Here is a 25,252-nt window from a genome sequence, read left to right on the forward strand (position 1 = left end):
ACTTCTGAAAATGTTAATAAGTACCCCAACACTCCATTTTCCAGGGGATTTTATATTAACAGACTAAACTGTGCCATATGTTGGAAGAAGGGCTGTGTATATAAGGCTGCGATTTGACAAATGTCTAATCTGGTGTGGGTAGGGTTGCCACCTTTTACACCAGGGGTGCACAACTTGAGTATGTACCACAGCCAGAGGTGATGTTGGCCAAAGCTAGGAGGGCTGAATGCCAAATTACTACTGGGGAATTTAAAGCGCCGTGCAGTGCGTGGCGTACCACATTTTTTGCTGTAGTTTTGAGAGGAGGAAGGGGTGAGGGAGAGAGAGAGAGAGTGTTGAGGTACCCGCGTACCCCCTGCCTGTGTCTCACATACCCCCAGAGGTACATGTACCACAGGTTAACAAACTATGTGATAGAGGATGCAGAAAAAGCTGAAGTGCTCAATGCCTTTTTTGCCTCAATCTTCACAGGCAAGGGCAGCTCCCAGACTACTGCATTGGGCAGCACAGTTTGGAAAGGAGATGAGCAGCCCTCAGTGGTAAAAGAACAGATTATGGACTACTTACTAAAAAAGCAGGATGTGTACAAGTCCATGGGTCTAGATGGGATGCACCCAAGGGCGCTGAGGGAGTTGGCTGATGTGATTGCAGAGCCATTGGACCATCATCTTTGAAAGCTCATGGTAATCAGGAGAGGTCCTGGATGATTGATTTTGGGCAAACAGTGCCCATATTTAAGAAAGGGAAAAAGAGAATCCAGGGAATTACAGACCAGTCAACCTTACCTCAGTCCCTGGACAAATCATGGATCAGATCCTCAAGGAATCCATGTCTAAGCACTTGGAGGAGAAAAGGGTGATTAGGAAGAGTCAGCATGGATTCACCAAGGGCAAGTCATGCCAGAGCAACTTGATTCTCTTCTATGATGAGGTGACTGGCTCTGTGAATGCAGGGAGACCAGTGGGCATGGTCTATCTTGATTTTAGCAAGGCTTTTGATACAGTCTCCCACAACCTTCTTGCAGGCAAGCTAAGGAAGTATGGGCTGGATGAATGGACTGTAAGGCGGATAGAAACCTGGCTGGAGCATCGGGCTCAGAGAGTAGTAATCAATGGCTCAATGTCTAGTCGGCAGCCAGTATCAAGTGGAGTTCCCCAGGGGTCAGTCCTGGGGCCAGTTTTGTTCAATGTCTTCATAAACGACCTGGAAGATGACATAGAGTGCACCCTCAGCAAGCTTGCAGATGACACCATGCTGTGGGGAGTAGTAGATATGCTGAAAAGTAGGGCTAGGATTTGGAGTGACCTAGACAAATTAGAAGATTGTGCCAAAAGGAATCTCATGAGGTTTAACAAGAACAAGTTCAAAGTCCTGCACTTAGGATGGAACAATCTCATGCACCGGTACAGGCTGGGGGCTGACTGTCCGGGCAGCAGCTCTGCAAAAAAGGACCTGTGGGTTACAGTAGACAATAAACTGAATATGAGCCAGCAGTGTGCCCTAGTTGCCAAGAAAGCTAACAGGATACTGGGCTGCATTGTTAGGTGTGTTGCGAGTAGGTCAAGGGAAGTGATTATTCCCCTTTATTCAGCACTGGTGAGGCCACATCTGTAGTAGTGTGTTCAGTTTTGGGCCTCCCACTACAGAAAGGATGTGGGCAAATTGGAGAGACTCCAGTGGAGGGCAACAAAAATGGTGAGGAGTATGAGGGACATGACTTATGAGGATAGATTGGGGGAACTGAGTTTATTTACTCTACAGAAAAGACTGAGAAGAGACTTAATAGCAGCCTTCAACTACCTGTGGGGGGGTTAGAAAGAGGATGGAGCTAGGCTATTCTCAGTGATGACAGATGATAGAACAAGGAGCCAATGGTCTCATGTTGCAGCAAGGGAAGTTTAAATTACATATTTGGAAGAATTTTCTCAGTAGGAGGAGAGGAACTAGTGTTTCTCTCCAGTAAAACACTGGAACAGGTTACCCAGAGAAGTGGTGGAAACACCATCCTTGAGGGTTTCCAAAACCTGGCTAGGCAAAGCCTTGGCTGGGATGATCTATTTGGGGTTGGTCCTGCTTTGAGCAGGGGGTTGGACTAGATGTCCCTTCCCTTCTGAGGTCCCTTCCAACTCTAACTTTTTATGATTTTATCTACAAAACTAGTACCCTCACCTAAATGATACAAAATAACTGCTGGACTGCTATTTTACTTCACTGGGTAATTCCCCTTCTTCCAACAAGTTAGCTTTCTTTTTCTAAATAAATACTATTAAGATTGCTCCCAAACTATGAAAAACCTCTCTGTTTAATTTAATTGAAGTCCCGATTGAAATACATGTTGTACAGAATTAATAGTTGGGAAGTTCACTTGGAATCTTAGAAGAAGTTTGTAACATTTTGGTTTTTTTGTTAATTTCTTCCCTATAGCTTCTCGATCCTCCTGAATGTGGCAATGGCTTTGTAGAAGATGGAGAAGAATGTGATTGTGGTACTGTTGCAGTAAGTGTAGTGTCTTGTGGGTTGGTACTTTCAGTATCAGGGTTCACCCTGAGTCCAGTTGCCATACGTAACTCCCTTTGGCATTAAACAGGAGGGAAAAACACAGAATGTAGGGATGAACATATCTTGGAAGTAGAAGCTTTAATTAATTATGTGTTTGTACAAAGCTATGCTCAGTGGGACCCAAGCTGGTTGTAACTTAGATTCCATCACTCTATAAAATATATATTAAAATAGTAAGATGTGTAGAATCAGTCCTGAAAAGATTACTTTTGGTATTGGGGAAACAGTATTAGTCAATCAAGAGCTTACAGAGGTTATGTCTAAAATATCTGCATTTGGCAATAGATACCACATGAGTATTACAATTATTTTCACCATATGGAAATGCTAACTTTAACTGCATCCATAATGTGAATATTTAGTTGCATTCCCGACCTGGTTAAAATCTATTCCAGTTTAAAAGTACCTGGTGACAATAATGGATATGAGAGTTCTTGCAGCAATCTGCTTTTCTGTGTAATATTATCAGCATATGTGTTCCTTAGGAGTGTGCCATTGAAGGAGGAGAATGCTGTAACACATGCACACTGACTGCAGGCTCACAGTGCAGTAATGGACTTTGCTGTAGGAAGTGTCTGGTAAGTACAGTATATTTAAAGAAATGTGCTGCAAATTATTTAATATTAAATGGATGTGATTATGGCCATGTGTACATGAGTGGCAGACTGCGCAGTTGTTACTGCGCAGTCATTTAGTACTTTACTGCGTAACCAAGTACTAAATGACTACGCAATAACCAGCATTACTGCAGTAGCATTCCCATGTCTTTTTTTTTTCTGAAGCTGCTGTGCAGTAGCTCGTTGCAGTCACGTCATGGTTAATGCCCCCAACCCTACTGCGCAGTAGTTGTGCAGACATGGCCTATGGGAGAAATTGTACATGCACAACAACACAACTGCAGCTGCCTTCCTTTCTGAAAGCTTGCCCTTTAAAATTTATTGAAAACTGTTTAATCTAGGTCTGAGCCTTTTGTTTTAAGATTATGAACTACTTGGAGTAGGGAGTGTAGCCAAATTCTGAGGTGAATCTAAGAATGGATGTGGTATACATGAGCATAATTTATACCTTCTCATAACCTCAGGCCTCTTTGATGAGCTTGGTTTCCTCTGGGCTCGCTTATATTAACTTATTTGAACTCTCTGACATTTTATCAACATGGAACTTTATACATCTCCTTATGCCTCACTCTACTGAGCTGAAGGTCTCAGGTATACTGAAAAAGTAACCAGAAGGAACACTGAAGAATATGCAAGTGAAAGAAAGCCTGCCCTTACTCTAGTTTCTGCCTTCTACTGGCATCTTCTTACAGGGTTTAGCCAAAGCCTGTTGAGCACTTGGGGAATCTTTCTATTTAATTTAATGGGCTTTGGACCCCATGTAAGATGCAGCAGCTTATACACCCTTTATACTAAGATATCAGTAAATGGGTGGTAATAGACCTAAGGCAGTCTGACTGTCTAGTTCAGTGGTTCTCAATTTTCTTACGGTCCAGGCAACCCTAGAGAGACTCAAGGCACTCTTTGTTAGACTCAAGACACCCCTCAGAAATGTCAACTCTTAGTTTTTACTTATTTTTGACTACATAAAAATAATAGACCAGTTCTTCTGTTGTAAACAACTCATAAAATTCACAATGGGTCAGAATGGTTTTAACACTGTGAATTCCTATTTGAAATATCAGGTTTTATCTTGTAAATAATATTATGTTAGCAGTGCTAACATTGCGTGGCACCCTGCAGCACCCTTGAAAGGATCTGAAGGCATTCAGTGCCTAGTGGTACTCTGGTTGACAATCATTGGCATAGTTAAACACCACTTTAATAAACCACTCTGATTTTCACTCCTATTTTTTTTTGCTCTGTGAAATGCTGAAAACAATGTTGATGCTCTTCTAATGCACAGTGTGGTCCTTTTAACTGCCACTAAGCACCACTGACTTGCAATGAGACTTACGCTACCAGATGCCTAAATCAGTTTTGGAAATGAGATTAAGGACTTGTCTATACATGGAGTTGTGAAAGTAGGTTAAGCCAAATACGAATAGGTGCTCTTAGTCAGGAATAAGGATGTCTACACATGAAGTTAATTTCCAGCAGCTTTTTATGTAAACAAGGCCTTATGCTCTTAAGTCAGGAGGGACTTGTTTGCAACATCTCTGTGTTACTCCCAGGACTGCTGCTGACAAGTGCATCCTGGCCATTTGCTTCTGCTCAGTTTATGCTAAATCATGGAAATGATGCAGTATGGCTGCTTTAGAGTATCCCTGAGCAAAAGCCAAATGTTACCCTCAAGGCCGAGAGCCTTATGCCATCCTCCTCTTCTGGGTCACAGTGCTTTTAGGAAGACATGCTTGTTCAGAGATAAGACCTGTACAGGTTGTCATTGCTGAATTTCTCAGCCTTAATCATCTCAATATGCTAGAAGTCAGATGTGCTAGAACGAATGTGGAATCTAGCGTTATTTTGGACTGATTTCTGCCCTGATTTACATCATGATAGTGAAATTAAGTAATAAAAAAAATAATACCTCACTTGCTATACTGGTTTTCTTCCACTGGTTTTGAAGCACTTTACAGATGAGGTCTGTATCACTGTCTTCATTTTACAGATGGGGAAAGGGTCACAGAAAGTATAAGTGACTTGTCCAGCATCAACCAGCAGCCCAGTGATAGACGCAGAAATAGAATGGCAGAAGTCCCAAGTCCAAGTCCAATGCTGTATTTACAAAACTACACTTCCTATTCTGTAGGTGTAAATGACTTGGTGGCTTAGAGGCTGACTTGCCTTTATGGCACCAAAGAGCTTTGAGTTCAAATCTTGGGAAATGCATTTTAGAGGAAATCAGAATTATTAAATGTGTGCCTGTGGTTAAGACACTGATTTGAGGCTCTGCTCCAATATCCCATTCCTCCATAGATTGTCCTATCTTTGGTTCCTCTATGTTTCAGTTTCCCATCTATAAAATAGGAATGATTGCACTTCCCTACTTCAGAGGGATGTTGTGAGGATAAATACATTTAAGTGTGTGAGGTGCTCAGATACAATAATAATAGCAGAGACCATTAAATGTCTGAAATTCTTGATATATGTGCACTTTAAACTGAGTAGAACCAACATGGGTACATTCTACTTCAACAAACAACTGAAAATTTACCAACTTTTTTTAAATTAATACTCTTGGAAAATAGGGTATGAAAACTATGTTCTATAATACTAAGAAGCTGTTTGTCAATACTTGTTTTAGTTTGAAGCTAAAGGAGTTTTGTGTCGGGAAGCAGTAAATGATTGTGACATTCCAGAAAGCTGCACAGGAAACTCGAGTCAGGTAATATTTTAAATTTCTTGCCACAATGACCAAGTGCAATACATGTGCCACCTTATGATCTGGTAATTGAACAGAGAGCTGTATAAAATACTCTGTGTTTCAGGGAGAAAAAAGTGGTGCTGAAGTAAGTTTAGAAATACCAGTAATTCCTTATTTTTACAAATTGGTTTTATGAACCACTCTTAAAACATCACTCTCTGGATAAACTATTGGTTATTTTCTCTTTCTCTAGTGTTCTCCCAATATTCACAAAATGGATGGATACTCATGTGATAACAAACAGGTAATTATTATTTTGATTTGAGTACCATTTGTATTATATTTATAGATAAAGACACATTTAGATAAGTGCCAATTTGAGATCGTTTGAAGTCAATAGATGTCAATTTTGATGAACTAGCTAGTGCTAGCTTTGGATTTTCATATTATGAATGAATGATCTAGAAAACAGAACTGTTATGTGTTAGTTAGCATTTCCATCACATATTGCAAAACAGATTGAATGACAGTACTTCCTATACTGAAAGTATATCTGACCCAGTTGTGACAATGGTAGAAAACTTTCAAGTTAGTTTTGTATTTTCTCTTTTTCTTTAGGGTATTTGTTTTGGAGGAAGATGTAAAACCAGGGACCGGCAGTGTAAATACATCTGGGGTGAAAGTGAGTAAGGTGTTAATGGTTCTAAGCTGATATTCATTGATCCAGGTTGAAATATCTAGATATTTGGTAACCACTGCAGCAATGCATATGTTTGGAATTATTAAAGGCAGTTAAAATTAACAGGGATTATATGCGATAAGAAGTATTTACTATGAAACTGGGCTCCATATAAAAAACGGAAACTTTGGAATGTGTACTTTGGAACTTTTTCTTTCTCTACCATTTGACCAGGGCCCACTGGGTTCTACCTGTCAAACTTTTAGAATGATTCTTTTCTACTTGATGTAAGAAAGTGAGAATGTGTCCCCTTCCTTCTTGCATTTCTTTCCCTGACCATTGAAGACTCTGCATCATGACTGCCATATTTCCAAATAGTTAACACTGTCCAAGGTGTTGATTCATATATTTTTCAGAAGAGGTAAAAAAGAGTATCTATTCTGTAGAGAGCATTGTACTTCAGTGTACTGTCTTTCCCTAGTACCAGTTTAGGAGAAGTTCTGAGCCTTCCTATTAAGATTTTACTTAATTGAATGTTGATTTCTTTGGTTCCAATCTGTTTGTTCTTTTGTGTTGGAATTATGGCTTATCTTTTCATCAGTTTAATTTAAAGCAGTTGAAAAATCAACTTAGATAAACCAATGCAACTTTGCATGCAGGCATGCTACTTTTAGTTTTAATCTGCTTTAACCTGCACCTCAAGAAAACAAGATTCATGTGTAGTGGGAAATATCCTCAAGAAAAGGTCAATCACAGACTTTTTCAGTATTCCTACTTTACAGACTAATCAGAGAGAGAGAGAGAGAAAGAGAAAGTGTGTGTGTGTGTGTATGCATGTGTGCATTTGGAAATATCAAGGCAGGTACGTTAAGGAAAGGCAGGATAATCAGTTATATATTTTTAAAGTTATATCGGAGTTTTGGCCCAGGTTTTGGAGTTATTTCCTAACTTGTCTGAACTGGGTTCCTTGGAAATATTCAGAGTTGTAAGTTAGGTGGTTATAACTCCAGATGTTTTCCCCCAAAATACTTTCCAGGCTCAAAAAATTATTCTTCCTTTAGAAAGCTGTTCCTAACTTCTAAATAAGCTTTGGAATGAGGAAGTTCTTAAAGAGAGAATGAAAGCCAATATCTTTAGAATAAAATAGTGTATTATTTATGATTTGTTTTAAGACCTTCTCTCTAAAAGCTTTTGAGCTTCAAAATTTCCCCCATGTTATTAGAAGGAAATTGTTTTCTGATTTTAGAAGTGACAGCTGCTGATAGGTACTGCTATGAGAAACTGAATATTGAAGGGACTGAAAAGGGCAACTGTGGCAGAGACAAGGACACTTGGATACAGTGCAACAAACAGTAAGTTCATCTACTCTGTTTAGAAAGCAACTTGCGTGACATCCCCCCTCCCCACAACTGGCTGTTCTTTACTTAGTTTTTGGAGCCACTTTCTGCCATGAGACCAGATGGATGAGAAGTCCCCTGGCTTAGGAAATGAGGAATATGACTGTCTTCTGATGATCCCCAGGCACTGTGGCAGAATCTGTTAGCTTGTATTGGCTCCAGGGAGTCTCAGCTACCACATGCACATGAACAACCTGTAGAAGCAGTAGAAGGTGCTGTAACTTAGCACAGGTCTCAGATGTGTCAGACCCTCCAAACCCTAGGTTACTGAAGTGCTCCAAAATATGGCATATTATATTTCTCATTTGCTTTCCACTATACTCAAGGCTTGCTGGGCCTGACTCACTGCTGGTTTGCATTTTCCAACATCACTTATACCTATATAAAACTGGTGCAAAATGCCACTATTTTGAATTTAGACATTAGCATATACTTTGTACAGGCATAACTGACATTGCCAAGGGGAAGGCCATATAGAATTGGACCCACTGAAAAAAGTGTTTAATTGTTTGGGGTGTTTGTGGCTTTTTTTTCTTTGAGTGAATGTGTCTAATCTCCCAACACAGAGATGTGCTTTGTGGCTATCTTCTATGCTCCAATATCTCAAGTGTGCCAAGACTTGGAGAACTTGATGGTGAAATCACGTCTTCAGTCGTACAGCTGGGAAAAATCTATAACTGCAGGTAATTCTTAAAACCCAATAAAATAGAAAAGGGAAGGTATCACCCTTCCAACTGCCCTCCTTAAAAATACAGTCTCCTTAAAAAAAAAAACCCAAAACATGCAAACTGTTAAGTAAATTGCTTACTAGTGCCTTCCTTCCAAGTTAGCACTGAGGCATGTTATCAGGCAATTGTGGGGCAGCTTGTGCTGGAGAAATTTCTATGCTCGTTCTGTAGTGAAATAGAGACCTTTTTTTTTTTGTTTGTTTTGCAGCGGTGGCCATGTTAAGCTAGATGAAGAGACAGACCTTGGCTACGTAGAGGATGGAACACCGTGTGGGACCAACATGATGTGTTTGGAGCACAGATGTCTACCCACTGACAACTTCAACTTCAGCACCTGCCCAGGCACTGCAGAAGGCAAAATTTGCTCAGGACATGGTGTATGTTTCCACATTCTTTAGCCCTTTTGCATATCTACTGCCCTGACTGATTGCATCTAATTTTATTTACTTTACTAGATAGTTAATTTACACAGAAATTAACCAGAATTGTTGCTGGTGCAAGTTCTTTTCCGAAGTCAGCTTTTCAAGAGAGTATCAAATATAGAGTTAATAAATACAGGAGAGTCAAGGCAGTTAAGGTGCAGGTTATGCTAAGTATTAGTATTATTACACAAGGTCTATTAATTCTTTTCATCTTTTCCTTTGGCTTGGTTTATCTTTCCTTAGATAATTCACTTGAGACCTTCTAAGTCTGTTAAATGTTAACATGAATAGTTCCAGATTCTTTTCCATATTTTTAAACTTTTGTAATCTGTTGGCACCCCAAAATCCCATAGGCAGCTGTATTTTGTCAGAAGAGTTCCTGTGATGTGCAGAGCTTTCAGTTCATTCACCTATACTGTACTTAGTTCCTGTGCCAGGTGCAGAGACATTGAATTTGTAGGAGTGCTCTGTCTTGTGACCAGGCTCAGGGGCCCTGCCATATTATAAGATGATCTCTGACAAAACAGACTTAGACTGAGAATAAAGGAAGCTGATAGCTTCTAGTCCCTGCTGCACTCCATAACAATGCACTTTTTGCTTTGAAATTACCCATTTCATCATATATCCTAAGAAAACAGAAATTTGAGGGGCACAGTCTCCCAAATGAAATGGCAAACATGCAGAATTTTGCAGGGCTTTCTCACAGGTTCTGCACAACTCATCCTGCTATGCATTCCAAATGCTAAAAAAGTTTATTTTGTGATTTTTATTTTGAGTTACATTTTGAACTACAGGTTTGCAGCAATGAAATAAAGTGTGTGTGTGACCGACTCTGGGGAGGAGATGACTGCAGCACCCTTTTCAAAGGTTCTGCAAGTTTTGATGACGATATTACCAGCAAAGGTGTGTACCACATGGTTTTTAGTAATGCTTTTAGTAGGTGTGCTTCTGGCCAGTGTTCAGCAAGCAAAGCTACGTGTTGCATTATCCAGATAACCTGACCCCTTGCTTCCAAAACAGAATGATCACATTGTGAGAAGATTAAAGTTTTGATTCTGAGACTGAATCTATACAGCCTGACTCCTGTAGAATTCAAAAGGAGAAAATGAAGCTTGTAGAATTGAATCCATTTTGCTCACCTCATTCATGCAAAGGGTCCTATTAAAGTAGGACAAGAAGAGTTTTACCCCAACCTGCATTTCTAGATGAGTAGGTCAGCACAGCTTACACATGTTTTTCTCACTAAAACCAAAGGTATATATGACAAAATGAACATGTTCATATTTCTTATAAGATAAGTATGTTATGAAAACTGATTTTTATTTAGTCTCTGGGATTGTGTATAAGAGAAGATCATATTGGAATAAGTTCAGATGTAAATGTGTTGGATAGGGTTGTGTATTTGACCAGTTAAATAAAGCTTGGTCAATTGACTGGTCAAATATTGGTCAAAAATGGGGAAAAAATGCCAATAGATCCATATAATACACAGAAAAAAACCAGAAATTTTCCAGTAAGAAATGTGTCAAAAACAATAAAAAAAGTATGTCAAGAAAACTACAAAAAATGTAGCTTTTTCATAAATTGCTATTATCTTTGGCCAGTCAAAAATATACAGTCAACAGACTGATATTACCGCAATACAAGCTGTCTAACGTCAGGTAAGAGAACCGCCTCCTGAAGAGAAGTAACTTTGAGAAGCTTAGAGGGTACTTAGCTTGTCTATTCCAATCTTAACACATGGACACTCCCACCTTAAAAACATTTAACATGTTTGAAAGGTAATGTAAAACAATACCTTTTGTCTATGTCACTTTGGAGGGGATTCAAGATAAATCAGAGATATTTTTATTCTGGAAGTTATACCGCTACAATTATAGTGATTTAACAGCATTAATATAATCATATTAATAAGTTTCCCATGTTGAACAAGCTTGTGTATATTTATTTTAAGCTCCTATGTATCCTGCTTTTGTTTTTCATCTTTTCCCAGGTGTTGTTAGCACAAATATAATCATAGGGGCTATTGCTGGCACCATTTTAGTGTTGGCTCTTGTTTTAGGAATAACAGCATGGGGCTACAGGTAAGTAAAAATGTCACCGTTAATACATTTTGAAAAAATTGAAGATAAGTTCAGATGTAAATGTGAACCTGATAGGTAGTTATATTCTATGCACAAACAAAAATACTGAAATTTATATAAATATACATTTGCTGATCAATTAGAAACTGGATGTTTCCAGATGATTTTTAGATAGATAAATATTTTAGTGTTCACAATGTTTGGTCTAGGTTTATTATATGTTTAATTTGGTAAATCACCCAGTGTTCGAAAAAAGTAATTGCAATTTTACTTCAATATCTAGCAAAAGGAAGTATAGGAATGAAATCTGATTAAAATACATGTTTTGTAATGGTAAAGTAAATTTAGAAAGAACAACCCTGAGTAAGCAAAGCACTTAATTTAAACAGGTATTAACATTTAATCAGCTTAATCTGGAATTAATTTAGGCAGGGGTTGTTGAACAAGGATGAACTTGACTCACTATTAAGGATCAGGTTTTCATCTCATGTTCAGTTTTTGGTGCTTTGCTAAATCAAGGCTAAAGTAGCCAGATGAACTTATTTCAGTAAGTTTAAGGGAGCTATTTTACTTTTCTTCCTTTGCGGAATTTCTTTCAATAGGAGTAGTTCTGGTCAATGTCCAGTCAGGAAAGCAACATGTGTGTTTTTTGTTTTGTTGCTATGAAATTAAGGTCTAATATATATACTTACAAAAAAACCATGAGCATTTGGATTAGTATGGTTATACAAATGCCTCTTCGACTGGTGTTGACAGCACAAACCAGGCTTAACTGTTCCAAATGTCATTAATTAAATAGTGCCAAAGTGATTTGAATATTGAGCTAGTACTATTCTCAGTTATGCTGTGCAGTTTTACTCATGCCAGTGTGATTAATGCATCATTTAAATATTTGGAATTCTCAATATTTAGATGCAAGTATGTGTCTGGAGATTTTGCCCTTCCTTGGACAAAGACCTGGGCACTGATTCCTCACCCACAGGGCTTTGGCCAGTAAAAATTGGTGTAAATTAGGGCAGGTAGAGAAGCATGCATATAACAGCATATGAATTGGGGTAATATATGTACAGCTGCAAGCCATTTGTGCATATTATTCCCTGATTTTGGCAAGATCTGAAAGTCTGGACTCTGGAATGCAGTTCTAAAAATGAATGCAAAGCTTGGGATATAATTTAGCTAATACTTTTTATTGACTTTCCCCAGAAACATGTATTGAAGAAAAAAACTAATGTTTCCAGACTTAATGAGCACATTTTGGTTACTAGTAAAATATTGCAGCATGAGTTATAGATACATTGACACAGACTCTCGACTATGAATATATTTCTACAGATTTGTTTTGAACTAATATGTCTGTGCTCGGTTTCAAAAGTGATTTATTTAGGAATATTTAAAAAGCAAATTCCAGTTTAGCCTATACTGCCCTTTTAGCTATTGTTTATGTTAACTTTTTTAACCTATTGTTTACCTATTGTTACAGGGATATTCTCTCAAATATAGTCTATGCTACATATGGCAGGCTTGAGTGGCAATTAACAGGCTTGACTGGCATCCCAACACGCAGGATGTTTGCTAGTCCTAGTCTAGTTCAACCACTGTCAGTGCTGTACAAGTAACAGCCCTGAAACTGACAGGGTTTTGTCAATTTCAAGACTGTTGTTGGAGACAAGACACTCTATGTAATCAGCCTTAATGGGGTACAAGAGGCTAAGCAAAGGCTGAGCACAGGTAACAGGTATTGAAAGTAGGTGTTTCTGCATGGTATTAGCAGTCGCATTGAAATTGGTTTAAATTGGAGCCTTAATATTGTAATGGCATTGGGCAGGGCTAGTGTTAGTTGCAGAATTTAAATGACTGCCTACCTTATCCAGGGCGTCTTAAGTGACTTATACTATACGTGCATGTTGGATACTCATTCTTATTTCTTTTTCTTTTCTATGGAAAGAAACTACAGAAGACAGAGGTATGTGATACAAGTAATGTGAATTCATCTTCAAGAAAGGTTTTAATTGTTATTTCTTGATTTTTCCCTTTTCCATGATGGGATTGACATTTTATAAAACAATATTTTGCTAATGATCTTCAATGTTTCTTTATACTGTATATATGAAATTATTTTATAAAGGAATATACATCTGAAATATTTGAAAGTGCTTTTTTTCTGCCAATACAGCAAGTGAAATCTGGGCTCTGCTGAAGTCAATGGCAACACTTCCATTTACTTCAGTGGAATTAATATTTTACCAAGTAAAATATTGAAAAAATAATGAAAAAGAACAATATTTTTGCTCTGTTTTTAATCAAAGATTTAGATGTTCTTGAGTTCCGTGAGCAGTAATAAAAGCATGATACTCACTAAGTTCTTTGAGTTATATTAATTCCCAGAGCTCACTTTAATTTAATTGCGTTTGAGTTAAATTCAGGTCCCCAGCTGGAAAGACATGCTCAGGTCCCCAGCTGTAAGGAGGAGGTGTGAGTTTAGAATCCTGACCTCCCCTGTCTAAACCAAATATAGGTATTTTCAGAAATTCATCTGGACTCAAGTAAACACTTTAAGACAAATGTGAGTGCTCTTCCCATCAAGCAAATTCCACTCACTCTAGAAAGAACCCATTCTTTCACCAAAAGTGCCACCTTCCACTTCCCTCGCTATTCTGTTAATTTCTAGCTATAGACCGGCCCCTTCCCACTACCGATATAAACAGACATCTCATTTCTCCCAGAAGAAAGACTTTTTTCCCATGATCCTACAGAAATACCAGTCTTTTCTCCCTCTTTAAGTACCTGTAAAATATGAAAGATATATGTGCTTTTTCCCAGGACAGTGTTGCATATGTCTGTAAGTTAATAGCAGCTCTTTCAAGTTAATTGCTAGTCATTCCAAGGACAAGCTTGTCAGGGTGTGAGCTGTTCCTGGCCACTGAACAGCAATGCAACTTGGAAGGACTGTGTGTGTAAAGGGCAGTGCCACTTCTCTTTTGTCCCAGGTTTTGACTCAAATCAACCAGGTCCTCTTCAAATGAGATGTCTGTTTACAGTCTAAGGGTGCAGACAGAAGTTCAGCTCCCTGCTGTAACTAAGAACGCTTTGCAGGAAGTGTTGTGAGTTGCAACAATCCCCCGGACCAAACAGAAGTTCACTGTTGGTTCCAGGGGGATGGGGAATCTAGCTACTGACTGCAGCCCTGCAGCCTGTTTTCCCTAGCAACGGCCTCTCCTCGCTCCCAGCCTGCACTGTTTTCAGAATGGGAGGGGGGAAAGGGAGCAGAGGGAGCTTGTTCTAGCAGTTCTCCAGCTAGCGCGGGAGGGTGGGGCAGGTAGACTGAAGCCCTCCCCACCTGAGGGCTCCAATCAACCCACTTCACCCTCCAGTGCGAGCTGGAGAAACCCCAGACTGAACTTTCCTCACTCTCTTTCCCCCCTCCCGTTCTGAAAACAATAGCAGGCTTGGAGGTAGTGCATACAATGAGGGTTCAGATTTTTGTGGGATTGGGCCCTTTTAAGGTGCTTTGCAGCTGTGCACTTCTGTTTGGTCATGGCTGTAGAGTGTTTTCAGGGGTGAGATCAGGTGAAAGTTGTCACTTCTGTCTGTGCCCTAAATGTCATTCAAATCAAAGGGTAAACTCAGGTTAACTTCAGTTGTGGAGGATGAAACTCCAAAGAGACCATTGCTCTTCTGCTTTCTACCCCTGTAAATTAGAGGAACTTCTGTGGTTCTCATTGCCCAGTCTTCTCCTGATCTCGGCCTTTATTACTCTGTCCTGTTCCAAGTGGCTGCTGTATCTGTTGCTGACAGCTCTTGACCTTTACAGTCCATGTCTTCTGCCTTTGTAGTATTTCCTCTGTCAGACTCAGAACAGTGTGCAGTAAAAAGGTGGATCCAAGCTCAATTTAATTTAGTCTATGGACAGCAAAACACAACAGCTGGTGAGTGCTAACTGAGACAAGAGCAGAGAGCTGAAAGTCTAGCATCAGGGAAGAAACTGCAGATAAGAATGTTACAGAGGCAGAGCAATGATAGAAACTTGGTTTGTAAGGTTATTATGTCTTTAAGGAATGGATTATGTTTGCAAGTGCAGGATGGGTTGGTCTTACAAACCCACTTGATTGGAGTAAAAGCAGTGTGAACAGAGGATAAGCCAACTTGAATCTCAAATATCAACAGGGCATCTGGCCTTTGCCAGTGAAAACTTAACATGGAAAGACCGAGAGAAAATAAAGCCATTTAAATTCCCTCATCCCAGGATGTTGATAAGCGAGATTGAGCATAGATTCAATGTATAGTGGCCAAAGAGATGAGTAGGCTGGGAACTAACACACGCTACAACTATATGAAGATTCTGCAAGAGTCTGTGTTGTCTCTAGCAAATTTCATTCCTGTAGGAACAGGAAGCCCTATCATTTGACTTCCAAAGAAATAGTTATGGAAATAGATAAGCAAGGATTCAGGAGATAAATAAGCTCCCACCAAAATATATGTATTGGAATAAGTGGACACTAATTGCACAGTAGCCTAATAACACTGTGCAGTAGTGTGTAGGGCAAAAACTGTGCCAATACACTACTGCGCAGTAGTATTTGGCTACTGCACAGTTACCATCACTAAAAAGCCATGCTGTGGTGCTACTGCACAGTAGCACCAGTTACTGCACATTGATTTAGTACTTGGTTATGCAAGTACTAAACTTAATGCTCTGTAACTACAGTGCATTAATGAATGTGTAGATGCACCCAATCAGTATTAGCTATTAAACCATGATGAAAACAGTTAATCAGTATGTATGTGAGTGTTACATAAAGATTATTATCCAGTGGATTAAAGCAGCTATAACAAACTGTAAACATTGGAAAGGAATACATTACCCAATTTCATCTGTAGCAAGCTACCCTGAAATACATGAAGACCTAGGAAAGCATTGGTCTGCCTGAATAACAACACAATTATTTCTTTAGTAGATTGGAGAACAATAGAAATCCATTAAGATGCTGACCCCCTAAAATATTCCTGAAGTGTATGAAGATTGAGATTAGAACTGGTACTCAGGTGGCATTTTGAGGTAAAGGGAAGAGAAGGGTTGCAGCATACCTGTTTAGGATCTTATGGTTTACGATTATATGTTTAAAATACCAGGGGAGAGCTTTCAAAGTTTTCATCTGGAAGTAAAGGAAAATAGAACCTAGTTCAGTTCTCTAGAAGGATGTTACCTATGAGTAATTCATCCTCTTGGTAAATGATCTCCTTTTATTAATGGTGACAAACAGGAAAAGAAAAACCTTGGAAATGTAATGTCAGTAATTGGGCTGCTTGTTTTATGCTATAAATAAAGTCAAGGTAGTCATTTGTATTAGTAAGCAGTTTTCAGACTGTTAGATTATATCCAAAAACTGTGATAATTGATGGCTATAATTTTATCATCAAAAGAAAAGTGATAAGATGACACCAATTAGGAATTTCTAAGGTAAATGGGGAGCAGTCTGTGTGTAAGGGTAGTGCCACTCCTCTGTTATCCCCAGTAAACATTTTCTGTTGATAGTCAAAGCCCGAGCATTGGAGACACTGGCAAAGAATAGATAACATCAGGTGCTGGTAGTCTTACATTACTGCCTCTTGGCAAAATTAGGGATGTATTATGAGAACTATTATGAGAACAGCTGTGCATTTTTAACCTGTACCTGCATCCCACTGAAAAGAGGAACTTTAATAATGGGAGGTTTTTTTCTAACCCAGACTAAAGACCTGAGGAAGAATTGTTTCGATAAACTGTTATAAGAAACACTGAACATATTTTCTGCTTGGTTGCACATCATTTGCTTCTATTGCAAAAAATAAAATATGTAATTTAATCAGAATAAAAACAAGTTGCAGATGAACAAAAACAGATGTTATCATTGAATCTTTCACACCATAGCTCAGAATCAATAAATTCTGATGCCATAATCCTTAATTATTATCCTTTTGTACACATCTGACAGTGAACTGTAAAGATTCAGCAGTTGCAGAAGATCACTCAAAACTAGGAGCTCTGTCATTCAGGAAACAGATGAAATCCTTAAAACCAGTGTATTTAACAGAGTTGGAGTCAGTGCAATTTAAGTAAAATTAATTTCACCCTTATTGCCTCTTTCATAGGTAATAAGTTAAGTAAATGAGCCTTAAACTCCTGTGTAGTCGGTAAACATTAATGAAAACGGAGTTTCTGTAGTTAACTCTGTGTTTGACCTGGAAACGTTAATTTTTCCATAAATATTGCATTAACAAAAAACTGGCTTTGCAATTTATGCCTAGAAAGCACTAAGGGGCATTAAAGTGATGATGGGAATGAAGGCCAGGATTTTAAAAGGGTGATCAATGATTTTTGGGTGCCACCTTAGAACAACCTGATTTTCAGTCTTAAACCAGCTTTATTTTCAGTGATTGGGGTCTAGGCTTCTGTATAGTTTCACCAGCCAACAAATTAAAATAAACTGCTAATGCTTGGTCTTTTTAAGGTGCTTTTCTCAATGCTCATTCATTAGGCACTAAATAGCCACAAACCTGAAAAGTAAGCCAAGTGAAAAACACGAGGCTTTAATTCCCTAGAAGTCAACCAGTAATGGAGAATACACCCTACTCCTTCACTTCCTTATTGAGCCAGCTTCCTCCTTTTTTTATCCTGTGTCCTAAGAAGCCATATGTGACCAAGCGGTCATGTATACTAGAGTAGCTGTACCTTGTTTCAGGATGCTTGTTGTTGTTTCCTGATAACCGGGTGTTTTAAAGATATCTCATATATTAGTCATCCAGAAAATGAGATGTCCAAAATTAGCTTTTATTAAAAATCTTGGCTAGGGGGTTTCAGTTAAAAGGGAGGTTTCACTTTTCTGAATCTTAAAAATATGAAAGACTCCTTTCTCAACTCCCAGATGTGTGTTAGTGTTCTTACTGTGTGTGCTATAACAGTTTCTTCATATAGATCATTATCCCTAACTCTTTGTTTTAAAAACTAATATTTGTGTGTGTGTAAATGCATGTCCTGTTTTCTGACTTTCACATATTTGTTATACTTCAGACAAATACCCCAGGGAGATTATGTAAAAAAACCTGGAGAGGCCGACTCTTTTTATAGCGACATGCCTCCTGGAGTCAGCACAAACTCTGCATCTAGTTCTAAGAAGAGGTCTGCTTTTCTGTCGCATTTTCAGATATCTACCTGTTCCATCACACATTATTCCATTAGTCAGAACATTTCATTATTTTGCAGCAGGTTTGATTCCTTCTTTCTTCTTTTTGGAATGTTAAAATGGCATCTTTTATTCTTTGATTACTGATTTCCATTCTTCTCCATCCCCCTTATAGTTCAGATTCATTTTATTGCTGGTTATTAAAAATCAGTTCAGAACAAGTATACTTTACATTCCATTGAAGTCTTGGATAATGTAATTTTTGACATTTCTCCATGTGGGATTTGCTTTCCAAGAAAATGGTAGTGCTCATAGTGAGCTCAAAAACAATACAATAACTGAAGAACCCTCTGACTTTCATGACATATTCATGTAATCAAAGAAAAGAAAGAATATTCTCTGGCTTCTGTAACAGTTATACAAATTAATTGGTTAATATGAATGTTATTTTTATATCTTTATTTGTGAATGTCATCATTAACTCACTGTATTTGTAGTCGACCTAGATTTTTTGATTTTTGTTTTTGCTGACTTGTACAAAGGAAGGAGGTGCTCACAATTTCTGTCAATTTCACATTCTAGATTAATATATTTAAATGTCAGGAAAGTTTAACCTAGGACATGATGCTGCAAACACTTATTACTGGCCTCGTACTTTTTATTGTGAGGATAGCTGCTGGGTGCTAAGTAATGTATCATTAACATGTTCAGAATTTACTAATATTTTGTTGCTCTAATTACTTAAAAAAAGACATTGACACCATCTTAAAATGAGAATGCATTGCAAGCATTAACAGATCATTAGTACCCTATAAAGCCATTGCCCTCTGTAATCTCTTTGTAATCAGAGATACTTTAATTATGAAACTCCTTTTCAACTGGGACGTCAGAATGGCTTATGCATTACATAGTTTATAAGAAGCAGTGTGTCACTGTAGGGAAAAAACAGTCTTGTTCTGCCTCCAAGGAGAATTGAAGTTTTTGGAGACTTTCCAGATCTTGGCCCTTCAAGTTATTTATAACTGAGCAATTGACAAAACCACAAAGTACTTTAGTGCATTTAAAATGACTGGACAGAGCAATTATATACAAGAGATGCTTTAGCAGTACCACTGAATATTCCAAGCAGGTCCAAATTCCATTTCCTTTAAGCAATTACAAAGAAATCTATGATAAAGACAAAAAGATCAGTGAAGAGAGTAGCATTTGAGATGTAATTAACTAATGACATTCAAGTTTTTGGATAAGGCTCTTATATTTGAGGAGGTATAAATAATTTGTTTTTAGGGAGCATAAGGAAATCCTAAAATGATGCACTGTCTTTTATTGTAGAATCGTATTTCAGCTGCCTTAGTTCTAATATAATCATGGGAAAGCAAGGCTCTATAGGTTTTGTATTCAGCACTGGAGCTGGGTTGTATTCCTGCTAAGAAGCAATTGTTTGACAACTGAATGTTCTTTAACCCTTCTCTTATTTCATTATATGCCTTTGTTCCTCCTCATACTTCCATACTTCTCACATTGCTTTCACTTGCTTATTGTTTATTTCACAATGCTAAGAGATCCCTAAGGTCTGTCTACACTAGAGAATGTTGATATTGCCACGACTATGTTGCACCACCATTGAGCAAGTTTGGATTATGCCTCAATCCACACCATGACCAGACCCAGGAACACAAGACAAACCAGTAAAGAAAGAGATTAATAGTGTTTCCATTTGGGTCCCCATAGTGCAATTACCCACCTACCAGGAAGCTTGTCTTCGGTGCACTCAGTCTAAAAATACTCTCAGTCCTGCCAGCACTGATCTGGGCTTCTTTATGCTAATATGCATTGTCCAGTTTGCTGGACAGAATTCAATATAAATCATTCCAACGTTTACACATGGTTTTATTATAAAAGTTAAATTTAAGACAACAAATTCTGTACATGCTAAACAGTAGGCTAGTCGTCTTTACCAGTAAAAGAAACCAGTAGCAATAAAATTATAAAATCCTGAAAACATTCTGATATTTAACACTTAACACAGGTTTGAAACAATAAAAAAGGCTCTTGTTTTAGTATGGCTTCTGACAGGCATGATCTCCACAGAGCTGTCCAAGCAGTTTCTGTCAGATGTCTCCCTTCTGAAAGAGCAGGGTTGGAAGAACATGTGTGTAATTAGCAGTGTAACTGGTGGGGGGAGGGTAACTGGGGGCACCAGGCACTGGTTAAGTGGGGGTACCAGAATTGTGTTCTCTGGGGAACCTACACAGCAGCAGCGGGAACAGCTGTCAGTGTATAGGCAACCCATGTGGCAGCTGTAGCTGACACTGATGTGTGGGGAACCCATGCAGTAGTGGTGGCAGCAGCATGCAGTGTAAGGACACTAACATCACCCAGGGTCTTTTGAATTTCTAATAAGACTCTTCCCTTACTCAACACCCCGCTCCTATTTCCACCCCCAGCTCTTGGAACCCCTGCCCTTGCCCTCCCCCCACCCAGGGTACTAAAATTCCCAGTAACTTCTCTGAGTACAGTGAAAAAACACAGATACCCTCCTCAGGAAAGGGCCATCCACATAAATACATGCATTTCTCTTACCTTTCCACAGTCTCTAGGTGTCGGTTGTCTTCTGTCCTCTGTTGTAGACCAAACATTGGATTGTCGCTATAGTAAATGGGATGGGCAGCAGAATTGGCTTTGTCTGAGAAAGGTTCCTGGAAGGCCTCCCATCTCCACTAGTGCTGGCCCCCATCACACATATCTTAGATGGGAATACAAGAGGGAAGAAAAATATTACCTTGTGCTTAGCATTTGATTATTCAGCCAAGACTTTGGCCTAAATCTGCACAGCACTGTCATCAACTCACAAAAAGAATAATATATCAGTAACCTTATATGAAGCTAAGAATGAGTTATTGATCTCTTGGATTCCCCCCTGATTATCATGATAATTCTGGTCTTCCCAGGCTAAAGGCAGTGGGGCAGATGCAGAATAAAGCCTCCCAACCATCTTTCATCATCATGGTTTCCTCTTATGCTTGTTAGTATGTGTCCCACAGGCAAGTTGGTTCAAATATTAGATGAAACCACTGTAGCTAGTATAAGTGATAAAATAACATGTACTTGGGAGGATCTAAAACATAGATAGATATAGATACCTTGGGAGCCTGGCCATGAATGGTACAGGAACAACTGGATGGATGCTAAACCAATTTACTTAAACCATTTAAATGTGGACACAGGGTACCATTGCAGGAACAGACATTGCAAGCAAAACTTATCTAGAGTGTTTAACCGTAGTACAGTGCACTCTGCTAGTGCAGACAGACCTTTAGGCTTTGTTGTGTGATCAGCCCTAGAAATATAAATGTTTTTAATTCATTGACCTAATATTTAGTTATTAGAAGATAATCTAACAACAGCCACATATGAGCCCTCCTATTCCAGGTCAAATGGATTATCTCATTCCTGGAGTGAAAGGATCCCAGACACAAAACATATTTCAGACATCTGTGAAAATGGGAGACCTAGAAGTAACTCATGGCAAGGTAAGGGTGAACTTTTGCACTGGCTTCAGTCAAAACCTGCCTTGACGTCACCACCTCTATGCTGACAATTTAATTGTTCTTTGGACAGGAACATGACTCCCTAAAACTGTGTACATTTTGTTATTAGCCTTGGAATTGAGATTTAACATCACAACACACTAGTATATTTTTCATTATCGTTAAAAACAGGAACTCGGGACCCTCCAGCTCCAAGAGGTAAATTATTCTAGGTCTATGGCAACGGGCCAAAGTGCAGTTTTAAATAAGTTTTTAGATGTTACTTTTCAGCTGTCACTTTCAAATGAGCTTTTGAGTACCTGAAACAAACATGCCTCATACATTCGACTAAGAGTGACTCTGATACAGATGTAATGACCCCAATTCTCTGCTGTACCCATGGTGGGATGATGCGTTAACCATTTACAATAGCTCCTCAAGTCTCTGACTGGGGAGCTAGCCACAATTCTGGTAGTTCTAGTGGAGTTAAGCGCAGCCTTGGGGATGCTCTAGCTATTAGTTATCCCCTAGAAATCATCTTCCAGTTGACAATTATGTACTCACTCAATTCATATATCACACTCTCATTCTTGACCCTCCACAGAGGCCCTGGGGATGGGGGTGGCCTATGACCCAGTGTGCTCTGTGCCCACTGAAGAATATATAATACTTTCTGTTTCTGTGCCACTTGAACAGAATGGGCCAGATTTTGTATTTTTGTAATTAAACATGCCACTTACCTTACTGTGGCCAATTCACCATGGAAGTCCATGGAATACCTGGAAAAAAAACCCATCAAACCAATAAAATACTTTCTTATTTTCTTTTTCTGAGAAAAATTAAGAATTTGAGCCCTCTAATTGAACTGCACACAGGAGCATCAGAATGGCCCTACCGTAGCTTTTCAAAGAAGAAGACCAAGAGATATGTATTTAGGCACTCAAGAAGAACTGAATTCCTTCTTGAATGATCCATATTGCTTGAAATGAACTGTAAATAAGACCAAATATACTAAAACAGGACATGGTACATTTTGAAATAAGGCTTTGATAGACAGATTTTCAAAGGTATTTAGGTGTCTGGAAATGCAAATAGGCTACTGATGTCTAAGTAGGTTATGTGCCTGCCTTCCATTGACTCCAATACCTAGGCACATTTGAAAGTCCTACTAGGTCCCAACTGTCTTTTCCAGTATATAAATATTTTTGAAATTCTGTCCATAAGTATTTTAGTCTGAGGGCTATTACATTGCTGTTTGTCAATGTCCAAGTCTGTTGCATTAGTTCATTAGTAAGGTCCAGGTTGGTCTTTTCTCAACTAATCAGGTAGGGGAGTAACAGAAATGGAAGCATTGCTTGTCTTCTTGTACTGGCTACCCATATCATGGGCAAATAACTCCTTAAGGACTTCTATACTCAATTCCTGCACATAGGGAGAGGAACAATTGCAGCTTTTGTCTCATCCCCCACTCTTTGGCCACTGCAGCTGTACTGGGGAACTATATGCTCCTTCATTTTTAGAGCCAGTTCATGGTAGCTTCTCTCCCCATATTCATGTCCAGGTTCAGCATGATGTCCAATTCGCTCCCGGGACAGTGTAAGTACACCCTGTCTTAAACACAAGACAACAGTCTTGTCTTAATGAGGGTACCACTCTCATTAAATAATTCTACCAATTAATCCTGTCTGCTCTTTCAGCTCTGAGCCAAAATTCTCACAACTTACACTGGGAAATTTATAAATTTATAGTAACAGTACGGGATCTATTGTCTTGATAGAATTTTAGCAACTATGTGACAATGGGCATATTTACATTTGTGTATATGTTCTAAACAGGGGTGGGTTGTTAATGTTTAATGATGCTGAGGTCATAATTTAAATTCAATATCCTGTGATAAATATATGGAAATTATCTTTATCTTTCCATCCAGCATTCTGCTCTTAATAATTTCTGAAAATAAATTCAGTCAGATAATTAATACATTCTGAATGCCCAATTTAGATGCATGCTGAATTTCTTGGTTCTCTGAACTGACTATGTATCATTCAGCCAGAGCAAAATGGAATGAAACTGGGTAAGCCTCAGGAAAATCCCTGCCTTGTATAGGGAAGTAGGCCCAGAGCTGACTCCTGCACCAACCACTCTCAGCCCTTTGGATACGTGTTCTTGGCCTCTCACTGTGCTAGTGACTACAGTCCTATTCAAAGCACATCAAATGCCAGAAAAACATAATGTAGTCTCTGTCTGCTGTGTGCCTGGTGGCACTCTCAAGTTTGGTCATGCCTTACTAGAACTACTCTAATGGCAGCAACATTACTTTTTTCTGGCATGTGGTATGCACAGAGTGAGAGTGACTGAGTGGAACATGTTTTCACAGATGCAGCGTGGTTGAATGTGATCTAAACCTGTGGTCCACACACCCCTGGGGGTTTGCAGCTTGTCTAAGGGCTCTGCAAATGATTACTATGATCAATCAAAAGTATGTGAATACTAACCATATTTACCATTCAGAGGGATCCACACCTCCATTTGAAAATTTTTAGGGGTCTGCAAATGAAAAAAAGACTGAAAGCCACTAGCCTAGACATACTCCTAGTGTAAGTAGGGAGAGGGATGGTTAAAAAATGGTCTGGTTAAGGAACCCAGTTGTAGTAGTATATATTAGAACTGCTTCTCCATACTTTGATGGATTTGATAACAGGCTTCCAATATCTGAAAGGTGGTTATAAAGAGGATGGTGATAGACTATTCTGTGTAGCCTCAGGCGACAGGAAAAGAAATAATACTGTTGTGATGCTGGATCAGGACACTAAAAGTTTTCCCTGCAGGTCTTCTTCCATTGTTGCTGAGTAGAATGTAATGCAGAATAAGGAATCTGGTTCTCAGTGGGTACGTCTACACCTGCATTAATGCACCATAGCTACTGCTCATTAAATTTTGTACTGGTAATAACAGGTACTGACTAAATGTGCAGTACCTGGTGCTACTGTGCACTAGCACTGGTGCATGTCTTTTAAGTGATTCTAATGCACAGTAAATTAATTCTACTGTGCAATAGCACAGTAGCATGGCTTTTGCCGTCATGAGCTAATTCACAGTAGAATTAGTCTACTGCACATTTAGCGTCTTGTGTAGATGCACCCAGTGAAGCCCCAGAAGTTTGTAAAATCCTGATCATTTAAGGAGCCTCAGTCCCTCAAGGTGAAAGGCATCCTCAAGTCCCATTGAATTTAACACATAATTTAGCTGAGGTATGCAGACCCTCACAGAATTGGATATTAGAATCATAGGAAAATATGGCTTTAGGAGCTCACCTAGTCTAACCTCCTGCTCAAGGAAGGATCATCCCTGCATCAGCCATTCCTGACAAATGTTTGTATAACCCAGGGT

At 38.9% G+C, this 25,252-nt stretch overlaps 1 protein-coding gene across 1 annotated transcript in view; it reads left to right on the top strand.

The window, feature by feature from the left end:
• The window catches only part of ADAM22 (ADAM metallopeptidase domain 22), a gene marked incomplete at its 5' end in the record, with an annotated part of 198,603 nt that overhangs the window by 149,514 nt on the left and 23,837 nt on the right, over positions 1-25,252 (top strand). The window contains 13 exons of the mRNA XM_019532849.1: positions 2,425-2,496; positions 3,045-3,137; positions 5,803-5,883; positions 6,116-6,166; positions 6,481-6,544; positions 7,788-7,893; positions 8,505-8,621; positions 8,875-9,043; positions 9,883-9,991; positions 11,082-11,172; positions 13,118-13,135; positions 18,221-18,415; positions 21,765-21,865. Of these exons, the coding sequence (XP_019388394.1) occupies positions 2,425-2,496; positions 3,045-3,137; positions 5,803-5,883; positions 6,116-6,166; positions 6,481-6,544; positions 7,788-7,893; positions 8,505-8,621; positions 8,875-9,043; positions 9,883-9,991; positions 11,082-11,172; positions 13,118-13,135; positions 18,221-18,415; positions 21,765-21,865 (1,267 nt within the window). The remainder of the gene's footprint in view (positions 1-2,424; positions 2,497-3,044; positions 3,138-5,802; positions 5,884-6,115; positions 6,167-6,480; positions 6,545-7,787; positions 7,894-8,504; positions 8,622-8,874; positions 9,044-9,882; positions 9,992-11,081; positions 11,173-13,117; positions 13,136-18,220; positions 18,416-21,764; positions 21,866-25,252) is intronic.

Source organism: Crocodylus porosus, unplaced genomic scaffold, assembly GCF_001723895.1.
Source record: "Crocodylus porosus isolate Cpor-Errol unplaced genomic scaffold, CroPor_comp1, whole genome shotgun sequence".
In the NCBI taxonomy this organism is placed as follows: domain Eukaryota; kingdom Metazoa; phylum Chordata; order Crocodylia; family Crocodylidae; genus Crocodylus; species Crocodylus porosus.